Source organism: Xiphophorus maculatus, chromosome 23, assembly GCF_002775205.1.
Source record: "Xiphophorus maculatus strain JP 163 A chromosome 23, X_maculatus-5.0-male, whole genome shotgun sequence".
NCBI classification, from domain to species: Eukaryota; Metazoa; Chordata; class Actinopteri; order Cyprinodontiformes; family Poeciliidae; genus Xiphophorus; species Xiphophorus maculatus.
Genome location: NC_036465.1, coordinates 7,957,217 through 7,969,957, shown reverse-complemented (window position 1 = coordinate 7,969,957; position 12,741 = coordinate 7,957,217). Strand labels below are relative to the sequence as shown.

Sequence of the window (12,741 nt, the reverse complement as noted above, 5' to 3'; positions counted from 1 at the left end):
TTAGCATTCATGACAGGCTCTGCTAGCTGCAGCGTAGCATAGACCAAGGAGATCCTTCTCCTGGCTCTGATTGGTTGTTTCTAGTTAACATTGGCAGCACTGGGAGAAGGAAGAGGAGCTCTTTCTGTCCCCACACATCATCTGTGTTACACCATTCTCTCGTAGAGACAATTTCTCTCATAGAGACAGTTTGACATATGTAATTTTCTTGTAATAAAAGTTACATGATGCAGCTTTAATGACCAGGAATTTGTGCTTCATCTTTCATCATAGAACCTACCATAACTCCACAGCTAATCTGAGGTAGTGATAGTATGATTGGAGTTTGTATTCATTACACATAGTTAAGTCTTTGCTGTTCATTAAAGGCTCCAAAAGACAGATTATGTGGCTAACATTAGAGGGATGTTTGCGCTGCATATAATTTGGCAAACATGGAACAAATTTGATAATCATAGCTAAGATTAAGCTTTTGTTTTTGATCAGTACACTTCCAACCCCCCTCTTCTGCTTCATAATTGGTGCACGCACATCTGTGAGTCCCACGCTTCCTACACTCGATGTGTTTGCTGTCAGATGAGCGTTTGCTCTGTCCAAATTGCTGCGGCTTCTCAGTAATTTAAAAATTACTGTCAATGCAATAACGAAACAGGCGAAGAGTTACGACTGCACAGAAGAGACCTCCACAGTAGATGGTTGATGTCGGAAAACACCAGCAGTAACAAAGTGATGACTGTGCAGAAACAATCCCCTCAAAGTCTTCTGTGCATTTGCTATTTAGCTCTACGTAACCTCAAACGATGGCCGAACCACAAGGTGCCCTAGAAATTTTTGTGCTGGTATTCATCTGGACACACAAAAGTCACAGTACCCCAGTTTCACAAAAATAAGAGTAATACATGTTTACATGGAGCCAGCTATTTTGGCATATTGTCCACATATTTCAGTAAGTCAGGAGTTCATACAAAAGTTTGAGTAACTTACTTCAAAAGGTGAACTCCATTACATCATATAGAATCAATATGCATGGAGTAATATATATCAGCTGTTTATTTCTGCTAATTTTGATGATTACTGCTTACAGCTAAGACAACCCAAAAGTCAGATTTTTAGAAAATGTAAAAAAAAAAAGAAAAAGAAAAAATCATAACTTACATTGAAGAAATGTTGGCATATTCTAAAATGTGCCCATGTACTGTAAAGTATATGTACACAGTACTTGGTCAGGGCTCCTTTTGCATGATTGACTGAATTAACGTAGCAGGAACTAAAGTGATCACACTATGGCTCAGCCTTCAGTTTGTCTGCACAGTTATCTTCCTCCAGGCAAATAAAATCTGAATCTCCATAAAGCTTGACAGCATTAGGTCAGGGGCGTCCAACTCATTTTCATTTTGGGTCATATCAAAAATCTGAATGTTCTTAGAGTGCTGGTTGTGCCAGAATGCATTGATAAAACCCATTAAATTGCTAAGATAGCAATAAAAAGCTGTTTCAGCAGCCAATAAGTGTTTATTAAAATGAAATAATATTGAACATCTTTTCACACACTGATCAGTCCCTCCAGGAGTTTGTGATTGCTTTGGTGTTTTCTTTATTCAAAATCACAGATTTTGTGGTGCCAATTTAGAAATATTTGTAAGGACTTTTCAAGATATTTGAGGTAATGTATGATGTTATATTGTGACTTTTTATTAATCGATGTAGCAATCACAGATTTAACTTGACATCAGTCACTTAAGCCCAATGTTTTTAGCCAATTTTTTGAAAAATTGTCAGTGAAATAACAAAAATGTGGAGAACTGTTGATTTTGTGTGAATTCTGTGTAAATTTTGCAGATTTGTGAAAAAGTGGAGGGACTTAGTGATATACTGTAATTTGGAGTCTGGAGGGCCAGGTAATATTCTGAGAACCTTAATTTGGGGTTTTTATTAGTTATAAATTGCAATCATCAATATTTAAAGAAATAACCTGCATATGAATTTGGCTCTTTTAATCAAATTAGTGAAAACTTTATAATATCCCACTGAGATGAATCTATAAATTCTTTCAAAAGTTGTGTATATTAATGTGTATATTAGTTGTGTATATTCATTATAGTAAATTAATGAAAAAAGTCTAATTACTTTTTAAGCCACATTTGAAACCAGAAGCTTATATATACCAAATGTGTGTGTAAAGATTTTTTCTCACAGTCTGAACTTAAATCAAACCTAACTTCTCTTTCTTTTCCATTTTCTTCAAAAATCAATGTTCCACCAAACTTCTCAAGTCATTAGCTGCTCTTATCCAAATATTTTAATTAGAACATCAGCAGTAAATTTGACTAATTAACAGGCATTATTTTATAAACACGTCAGTTTAAACAATTTGCAAATGTTTGTCTTTTTCTTTTAGATATGTTACACAAAGTGCTAACTTATTTTGGTGGTAGCTGCATTCAGAGAGCATAAAGGTGAAGTGAAACGTCATATGAATTCAGAAGACTGCAGATACAATCATTGTGGGAGAGAAAAAAAAAACAACACTGAGACTTCTGCTTGCTTTGACTCCAAAATAAAAAAAAAAGTTGAGGAGGTGCAGAAGTATAAAGAATTTGCATTTTAAAAGTTGGGGAGACTCTTGGGAAAAAAAGACACATAAGGGAACAGAAGGTTGTCTGTTCAGTGTCAGATTCTGTGGTAGGAATGTGTAACAACTGAAAGTTTTAGCAGAAAGTGCTGACTTATGAAAGCTTCCACCACCCACGTGGACCACAAATCAAGCATCATCTCACATCAAAAACCAAGTAATTCATAACCACCAGTGAACTCAATGCTCTCGAATGCCAGTCACGCTTTTGATGACCAGACAGACGTTACTGGAATAAACATCACCTTCCACCACATTTCATTGTTTGCTTCGAAGCTTTTCCATTTACGCAATGACAAATAGTTCGAACACATAGGTTTGGATGACGGACTATCTCAAAAGTTCAACCCTTTTCTTGACTGAAATCATCAAGATATCAGTTAAAAACTCATTAAAGGTGGGGATTAATTGTGCATTTGCTGGAAATGTAAAAGCATAAAAAAGCCCAGGACCCCCACATTATGAATAAATCTTAAAAGACGACTTAAAAGCTGGAAAGGTGGACACGTAGAGGAGGGGGACTTCTTGCAGGTTCTGACTACCACAGTATTGCATGACTGATTATGAGAAACTGGTGTGGGTTTGTTTGTGCAGTTCTGCAGGTTCCTACCTCTTTGTAGCCCAGCGCAGCAGAGGGCTTAAGAGGCGGAGCAGGACGCAGGCAGCTGAGGGTCCACGGCTTGCTGGTCTTTGGCGGCTCCAGGGGACCCCGGCTGACGGCGCTCGGGCCACTCAGGTGGGGAAGGTGTGTGGGAGTGCCGACTGCGCTCAGCGGCTTCCCATTTGCAGTCTGCAGAAGAACGTCAAAGCAGACATATGAGATTTATCAAAGTGGTCTGGTGCTCGTCATCTTTGGACTAACACTGGAGGTTTCACACTTTAAACAAGGTGTGAGGTTCACTCTGAGTATTGTTTTGACTTTATACAGTGTATGTTTCTGCCGGTGCGAGTGGGTGTCCTGACCTTTGAAATGGTGCCTGCAGGACTTCCTGATTTGGTGTAAGGCTGCAGGTGCTCCAGCCACTCTTGCAACTCTTGAGCGCTGCTGCAGAACACTGAAAAGCGATCAATCATGCCTCCTACAAAAAAAACCCCAAAAGAAAGCAGCACGGAAATCATAGTTCTTTCAGAGAAAGTGTGACGTGACACAAACAACTTATTAGACCGACTGATAAAATCAACCACAACCGAAAAAAGAAAAAGAGGATTTAGGAAGTGTAGGAGTAAATCAACAGTGCAGATCTCTTTCGCTTGGATTTTTTCCTCCTAACTAATTAAACTATCAGTGTTTCAGGAATGAAGTTGTAGAAAACAAAATCAAAATTACATTAAAGTCAAATCTTGCACAAAAAAAAGTGCTGCAAACTGTTGAGGAGTCCATTATCTCTGCAAGGTTACAGATAAAATAAGCACATTTAAGATGAGTTGCAAGCTTTGTTTTGTGCTCCTGCTACAGCACAGACACCATTTAGCTTAGCATAAGAGTAGGACTTAAATCTGGTCACAAGAACAATTCCATATTTATCCAAACAGCTGCTAGAAGCCCAATGGTAGGAAGAGATTTTTCCCCAGTATGTCAGATGCAAACCTGTGATGTCAAATGCATGAGGAGTGTTTTCTCCATCTTCTACTTGTCTTGTTACCGTGGTGCCTGTTAGCGAGAGCTTTCCCTGAATTGGACAAAAGCCACAGAGAAAAAGGAAACAAATATGAACTTTCAAAAGTAAGAAAAGTTGAGATTGTTACAATACTCCTTGGAAATACATTTTATGTTGTTAGGTTATTTGTCTCTAATTCATTCCCAGACTGTGGAAATTTGGGATTTCTACTGGTTATAGAATCTCATTTGATTGGTTTCTGTATTGAGATGGCCGTCAGTAATGACAAGCCATGTTTTTTGTCAGTTGGGAAGATATCCCCCCCATACCATCACACTGCCTCCACTGAAAGCCACTAGGCATTTGCAGACAAGGCAAAACTTTTAACACATGCTTAACTCTGCTGTTCAGCCTACAAGTGCATTTTCATACAGATATGGCATCATTTAACAGGAGATTAGCAGGTTTTCTAACTCAGAGAAAAAAATACATTTACACTTTGAATAAATTGCCCATCAAACCTCATATTATTTTAAGATATGGCATTAAAATGCACCTACTTGCATAAATATGTATTATAAACCCCCAGCTTGCCTAAAGAGATCCCTTCTCAGAGCAATGGGCGGTTAATTTATGTGTAACTAAATCCAAAACTCTCCATTTAAAAAATGCTTCCTGATTTCTATTACAAATATTGCTAGACTATTTTCAGTATGCTCTTATAAAAGTACATACAAAGTACATTATGTCTCACCTGATAAATAAAGCCACTCATCCGGGGACTAGCAGACAGCATAACTAAGACATTTGGGAAAAGCATAAGATAGCGTTCCTCTTTTTCCTGAAAGGAAGACAAACAAGACATCATGCTGGACATATTGACATCACACAGGACAGAAAACAGTTTGGTTTTTTTCTTGTTGCTGAGACAAGAGTGTCTGAAACTTAACTACAGGATTTCTACAAGTCTTTTTTCAACTTGAAGCTTCTGCATTACTCCAATTATAGGATTTGGGATATTAAAATATAAGAAAATCCAATTTCATTGAACTGCTTTATGAGTAGTTTTATTTGTATGTTCCAGAAAAGACCAGTCAACACAGTAAGAAACTGGCTTCCAATTTTCAGAAGGTGACTGACACCATTTTGCAGATGTTTCTTCATGTGCTTTTTTTAGATTTCAAAAGTTCCTTATTAAATGCTAAACCCTTGAGCATTGGTAACTTTATTTAATCTATAAACATTTCTAAAAGAAAACAATACTTTTAAAGTGTTTTTATTTTCATTTTTATTAAACCTTTATCTGCATTGTTCAGTATTATAACCAGATTCAGTTTATCGATCACAGATCCAATTCAATCTGAATTTGAAGTTGTCCAAAGTCCAAAAAGCAGCAAAATTCTATTTATTTTTTTTATCTTGGATGAGTCTGACGCATTCAACCAGCAAGTCAAAAACCAAAATGTCAGAATCAAGGTCAAATCCAAGATTAAGAATGTCATTTCATTATAAACAAAGACAAGAAACAATTCAATTAAATTTTTGTTTATTCATAATTTTGACCAGGAAATTGGTCAAATACAATTCCAGACATTTCCGGAACTATGTAGGAAACGTCTGACTAGCTTAGTGTGCTGCTTGGCAGAACCATGCACATTTAGGCTGCACCTGCCAATGCAAAACCACAACTTTTGCTCAAATTAGCAAACCTTATTCTCTGTTAGTGTGCACATGATTGGCAGAATGGTTAAATGTTGCACATTTGGGAAATCATCCATGATGACTAAAGTACGAAAAAACAAAACAACTACAGCAAATGTGGTTGGAAAGTGGTTGGGCATGACTAAAAGAGTCTGAAACTAAATATCTGCATTGGGCTGTCTTCCAACCACGGCCTGGATGTCGACCCCTACACAGAAACCCCACAAGAAAGCACCACTTGCCTAACTCTCTGCGTGTGGCCTGTTTAGGTTTCTATGCGATACTTGTGGGATAAATTACTGTTGCAGCAAAGGGGTACAGAATTTCGTGCATCGCATCCACAGACACTGGAAAAAGATTAACCTACTGAGGCAGCGATATTCACTTTTGGTGAATATCTCCTGGATCTGAATAGGGATATAATATAAAGTGGATCTAAACAAAACAATGCCAGAAGATAAACTTTCTTATCCCTAACACACCAGATACTATCTGCTGCACACAAGATCTGGTGACCACGATTTCCGGTGTGGATAAGAAGAGCTTTTTTTTTTTCTTTTTTCAATGTCTCCTTAGCGGTGCATACCAAGCACATACCAAAGTCAATAAAGATTGACTTTATGAGAGGAAAATATAAGTTTTTAAGTTGTTTAAAACTGTTTGTCCTCACATGGTGATAGCGCTTGAGACTTAACTTTAGGGTACACAAATGTTAGGTGACAGATAGCTGATAGAGTGCTACCAAAGAAAGGAATATAGAATAGGATTTTGTGGTTTGCTAACAAAGAGTTGGTGTGCATACCAAGGAACTTATTTAATTTTTATATATATATTTTTTTTAACTGAACAGATATGCTTTGGTTGTTTTTTCCAGGTTAATTTTACAAGATGTATGTTATACATTTTTGAAGTTTAATCTTTTAATATAGAACAGAAATCTTATATCAACAGTAGAACAGCATGGAAGAAATTGCAAAGTTCTTGCAAAAATATCAAAGTGGCCATTCTGTACTGCACCAGTCCAAACTCTGCTCTTACCTCACTGGCCCCATTTCTCACATGGACCAGAGACATATAGGCCACTTGTCCCAGGCTCTTCATGCTGTCTCCCTCCCAGCCCCGCACTGGTTCTGACAGGATCTGCAGCTCCAGGTTCTTGCGCTTCCTTAGGTCTTGACACTGGGACTAAACACACAAACAGCTGCATTAAAAAAGTGATAATATTCTTAAAAGGACACATATTTTCTAAGAATTTTCCATTGAATCACTAACAGTTTCTTGAGAAATTAGCAGCAATGATTTGACCTTGAATTTCACTTACAACAATGCAACTTGGATGTTTTTTTAATTTTTTTTATTAATTTGCCAAATGTGTGTGCTGCATGAAGAAGCTAACTTTTTCAGGTGCTATACAGGGACTCTCCCTCATCAGACAGAAAAAATGACAATGCAACATCTTCGACTTTCCATCATTTCTGTCAACGCTGCTCTACATAGATGTTCTTGAGTGCCTGCCCACCCAACCGCACATTCAAGACACAAAAGAAAAATTAAACTTGCAAATGAAACAAGCCGGGGTTGTCTGATGCTTTTTTTTTTTTTTGGTCCCGTTTCCTGTGAAGCTCTGTTGAAAAGACAAGTGAGTCACTTCGGCTCTTACAAGGAACTCAGAGCCGCACCGGGGAAACGGTGCCTCAAACTGTTGTTGACTGAGGTTCAACGTGGTCGTTCGTTTCTAATCCAGCTCTTTCATGAAGGCGTTTCATTTCACACCTACAGTAGGAACAACGCAATCACTCGACACAAGGTAGAAAAGAGAGGGAACAGACACTTTCTTCAAAATCTTACCCTCTAGACTACATTGCAATGCGTTGCTGTCACTTGTCTCACAAAAAAAAGAAGGAGGAGGCTGAGTGAAAGTTATGCGTTTTAGTCTATTATTATTATTGAGATTATATAAAACACATTGATGTCAGGACCAGAATTTATTCAACCACATGTCACCATTTCGGTTCAGTTTCAAGCAAAGAATTTTCTTAAATATCAATGTTATGAACTAAGAGCACAACATTGGAAGAGGGTAAATATTGGGATTAATGAAACCCACCATGACAGAATGAGATACTGTCTGAGGTTTGAGGTGGATATATGAAAGTGAGACCTCCCGGTTAATAAAAGGTTAAGTAATGACTTACCACTAGACTCTTAAATGCAGCTGTTGCCTTTATGATGTCCGCATAGTCTGGATGAGCTTCCTATGATGTAAATAAACAAACATCTGTATAAACATAAGGCGTCATTCAGCAAGAATTTCTTTGGGAGAAAATCCAGGAAAAGTCCAACCTATTAACTGGAACTATGTACGTTGGCCTAGATTGAGGTTTTAACAACTTACAAATAAAACTTAACAATGTGGAAAAGTCTAAACTCACTGTTGTGTTGCACAATGGAGGATCTGTGACAGAGGCCTGCTTCTCTTCTATGTTTCTATATTTAACCTTAATAAAAAATGGTTTTACTTCAAATAATGATAGATTATTAAGAGTTAGATTTTTTTTGTCATCATAGGAAAAAAAAGCATAAAGGTAGATTATCTGGTCTGAACAGCAAATTAACAAAGATGTTGAAATATAAAACAGAATCTTTGTATATGCATGATGATTGCTTAAACTGTCCTATCTTTAATTTATGTTCACATAAATCCCAATATGTAAAACTATTTGTAATTAAGTACACATTAATTGCAATTTAGATGGTTTTGAGATGGCAGGTTAATCCTGTTAGCTTTTAAGAGAACATCAAACCAATCCACAGCGTGACTCAAGATTTGAGTTGTATTTTTGGTTCTTTTTCAGTCACAAGTATGCTGTATGCTGGACATGGACTGATAATTTGGATATACATTCTTCTGTACCTCCACATGTCTCTCCAGCTCCTGCAGCAGTGTTGGGTATTTGTCGAGCCTTATGAAGGGCTTACTGAGGCTGGTGGTCAGGGTGAGGATGCCTGAAGTGCTTGCTCCCTGGCTCTCAATGAACTTACCCAGTTCCTCACTATTAAACACACAAAAACACCATTTTGTTGTTTGTGAACAACTACAAAGTAGTGATAAATAACAACAAATAAATTAAAATACACTGTTTGGTTTACATTTAATTGATGTACCCTTTAGAAATCATAGATTTTATTTATTTTCACACTGGTAAAGTAATTTTAATAGAAAATGCATACATAAACCATTCTTTTGCATTACCCCCTAATTTTTAAGTACAGACAATTATTACTTATTAGTCAATACTTAGATGTGTATCGACTAAGTGCATGTAAGTATTGATGAGTATTTTGCAGAAAACACCCAACTTAATCCAGAAAAACAATACCCAGCAACAGTTTGAATATTCAATCATAACTCCGCTCTTTAGTAAAAGAAGCTGCTTCCTGAAACAGTCACAAAAAACATTTGGCTCACTAAAATACTGCATTCAACAAGAAATACAATCCAAACTGCTGAAATGATGAAATACTTCAGCAAAATATTGCAACATCCTTTCCCTCTCAAATTAAAATTAGCTCCCCCTGTAAGTGAGACTTCCATATAACACCTATGCTTCATTGCTATGACATTATATTATACAAGTGAAAAAAATAGAATCTCACAACTAACAATCATAATGCAAATTAGAACATGGATTTGTTTCATGGGGCTTATGTGTAATTCCCTGCAACCTGTTTCAAATGGAACCAACATCAATGAGTTTCCATGATCCAAAGAAGAGAGTCACACATAATCCTGCAGCAGCTCTACCAATTTGAACCAATGAGTAAAACAGAAACATGAAGGCATTTGCAGAGGAAAAGCAAATGTGCTTACTGTGAAAAAACCTGCCTGCCTGGTTTTCAATATAACCACAACTCTATATATCCTGTCAACAGTCAACTTCCTGTGTGTAACTCAACATGTGTAAGCAAGTGTTTGGGTGTGTGTGTGTGTGTGTGCGTGTGTGTGCGCACAAAGCAGAACTTCATATGACACATCCATGTTAACTATTTCATCAAGGCTGGACCATAGCTTATTTCTTTTATCACTTTGCCTTTATGAGGTATTTACTGAAATACACACAATAAATCAAAACACAGTGTTTTACCATGAGGGGAAGAGAAGGAGACGTTTAAACAGAAAGCTGTTCTGCAATGTCTCAGAGGAAGTTAAGAGACATTTGAATTTAAAGATGGAAAGACTGTCACCTTCTGGATAAAAGCAGGACTACAGCAAAACAAAAGAAAGTGAAATTCCCAAAATTTGAAAAACCTAATCAAAATATTTGTGAAAAATACATAAAATTTAAATGAACATATATAACGATCTGTAGTTATTGTATCAACCTTACAGACCAGTCAGGTGTTCTGGTTCTGGCCTGCTCTACATCCCCAGAACCAAACATGGAGAAGCATTCAGCTTCTATGCACCACAAATCTGGAACAAACTTCCAGAAAACTGCAAAACAGCTGAAACACAGATTTCCTTTAAATCAAGACTGTAAATCCACCTGTTTCTTTTGAGCCACAATAAATGGAATATTGACCAACATATTTGATGTGTATTAATAATTTTGATGATGGCACTAATCAAAATTTTATGTCTCTTACTGACTGTATGGCGATTTTTAATGACTTTTTATTTTTGTGTTTTATGACATAATTTTATGACATTGATTGATACACATATAAAATACACAAAGACCAGTGAAAAGTTCTCATTTAAACTAGAGAAAACATGTACTTCTAATATAACCTACTAAAAAGCTCTCATACAAACTAGTTAGCCAAGACTAAAACCCCCCTGTTAAGAATTGCTTCTGAGCCACAATAAATTAAATATTGACCAACCTACTTGATGGTGATGGCACTCATCAAATGTTTGTTCAATTATTGTGTGGCGTTTCCTTAATAACTTTGTAATTTTGTGCCTTGCAGCTGAATGAACTTGATTGACTGATAGTAAGAACTGTGAAAATGTTGAAAATATTTTGTAAAATTAATGATTAAGTTTCAGATAAACTATTGTAAAGCTTTTATATAAACTAGTCAAATATTTTTCTGATTGTTTCAACTGAAAATTATGGCGTTTCATTTCAACGGGAAGGAACCAAACGGGAAAACGTTTCGTCAGACCGGAAGTGGTACTTTTTAAACGAAGCTAGTTCTGGTTAGCTTCACGCGTGCGCGGAGGAGTCGGGTGCAAACTGGCCGTTCGCGTTTTCTGTTAAGGACACTTAAAAAAAAGTCTCAGCTTTTAAAACTGTTGGTAAAAGAAAGATAAAACAACAACAGCCTGTCAACGGTCGAGCCGTTGTCCAACCGTCAAACCGTTACAGAACGTAAACCGGAGAGGATATTTTTGTGGAGCCAACATGTCTGGAGGAAAGAGCGGCGGATGGAGGGAAACCTTATGGGATCCAGAGAAGAGAGAGTTTCTAGGGCGAACAGGGGACAGTTGGCTTAAGATATCCGTGTTCTACGTGATTTTCTACGCATTCCTGTGTGGGATTTTCGTCGCGACCATTCTGGTTTTGCTGATGACTTTAAATATGTACAAACCCAAATACCAGGACAGAATTCTTCCCTCAGGTCTGTCATTCTCACCCTACGCCCACAACCTTGAGATCATTTACAAGACGGACGACCCGTCTTCATATGAGGTGTACGTCAAAAACCTGAAGGAGTTTATTGAGCAATATAATGATGAGAAACAGACCGACGACATGAAATATGAGGATTGTGGAACCACCCCGAAGTTATACACTGAACGCGGCGAACTCGAAAGTAATACAGGACAGAGGAAAAGTTGCCGCTTCAGCAGAAGGGAGCTTCAAGGCTGCTCTGGGGAAAACGACACCACCTTTGGCTTTAAGGAGGGAAAGCCGTGCCTCATTGTCAAGCTCAACAGGATTATCAATTTCAGACCAAAACCTCCTTCCAGCAGCGATTTGCTTCCAGACGATCTGCAAGGCAAATCCTTTTATAACTTCCTCCCCGTTCACTGCACGAATAGATGGGCGGAAGACGACGGCCTGATCGGAGAGATCAAGTACTTTGGCTTCGCGGGCAACGCCGGTTTCCCTCTCCAGTACTTCCCCTACTACGGCAAAATGCTGCATCCCAATTACCTGCAGCCTCTGGTGGGCATCAAGTTCACCAACCTCACCAAGAACAGGGAGCTCCGCATCAAGTGCAAAGTGTACGGGGAAGGCTACACGGCGGAAGGCATTGATGGACTATTTTACGTTCGCGTCACTGTGAAACAGTGACCCCAGACACGATGATGGCAAAAAAAAACAAAAAAAAAAAACGTAGAAAGATATTCAAGAGTTCAGACACCGTATTTGAGTTTATCTTTCTTTTCTGTCCATAGTTAAAATACAATGTAAAATACACAATAGGAAATATTCTTTCGACTGTCAATGGGCGATTGTGGCGGGGAGGGGGGGTAATTGGGATGTTTATCGATTATTTTAAAACTGCAGTTTTACTACTGATGTATAGCGAGTGGTCTTTGTTTCATTTCTATATATTTTGAAAGATCCAGAGTTTGTCATAATATTCTGTTTCATGTCTGCTTTAGGAGTCCAGTGTGTTCCCGTTTGTTTATGTGAGTTGATAGTGTTTGTCATTGTGTTCAGACTAAAGTTGACTGTGCTATATGTTGTTTTTATGCATTTTCTTATACAAGTTCACTGTAGAAGAATACTTTGTTCACGTTTTGTTCATCTTCATAATTAAATAGGTTTTAGATGACGTTTCTGTTCAATA

The 12,741-nt window shown here is 37.6% G+C and overlaps 2 protein-coding genes across 3 annotated transcripts in view; one reads left to right on the top strand and one right to left on the bottom strand.

Annotated features, from left to right (window-relative positions):
• The window catches only part of arhgef6 (Rac/Cdc42 guanine nucleotide exchange factor 6), a 40,981-nt gene that overhangs the window by 9,206 nt on the left and 19,034 nt on the right, over positions 1–12,741 (bottom strand). For both annotated transcript variants that reach the window (XM_005799561.3, XM_023328500.1), the window contains exons 10-16: positions 8,846–8,984; positions 8,127–8,186; positions 6,970–7,116; positions 4,985–5,071; positions 4,221–4,302; positions 3,596–3,711; positions 3,243–3,422 (exon numbers count right to left, since the gene is read on the bottom strand). In XM_005799561.3, the coding sequence (XP_005799618.1) occupies positions 3,243–3,422; positions 3,596–3,711; positions 4,221–4,302; positions 4,985–5,071; positions 6,970–7,116; positions 8,127–8,186; positions 8,846–8,984 (811 nt within the window). The remainder of the gene's footprint in view (positions 1–3,242; positions 3,423–3,595; positions 3,712–4,220; positions 4,303–4,984; positions 5,072–6,969; positions 7,117–8,126; positions 8,187–8,845; positions 8,985–12,741) is intronic.
• Positions 11,227–12,267, top strand: LOC102233396 (sodium/potassium-transporting ATPase subunit beta-1-like). Its single transcript, XM_005799509.3, has one exon. It carries the CDS (start codon positions 11,343–11,345, stop codon positions 12,237–12,239), a length of 897 nt encoding a protein of 298 aa, XP_005799566.1. The 5' UTR covers positions 11,227–11,342; the 3' UTR covers positions 12,240–12,267.

Bases quoted from the DNA above. Each gene is read 5' to 3' on its own strand.
- LOC102233396 (XM_005799509.3), top strand. From the start codon at position 11,343: ATGTCTGGAGGAAAGAGCGGCGGATGGAGGGAAACCTTATGGGATCCA.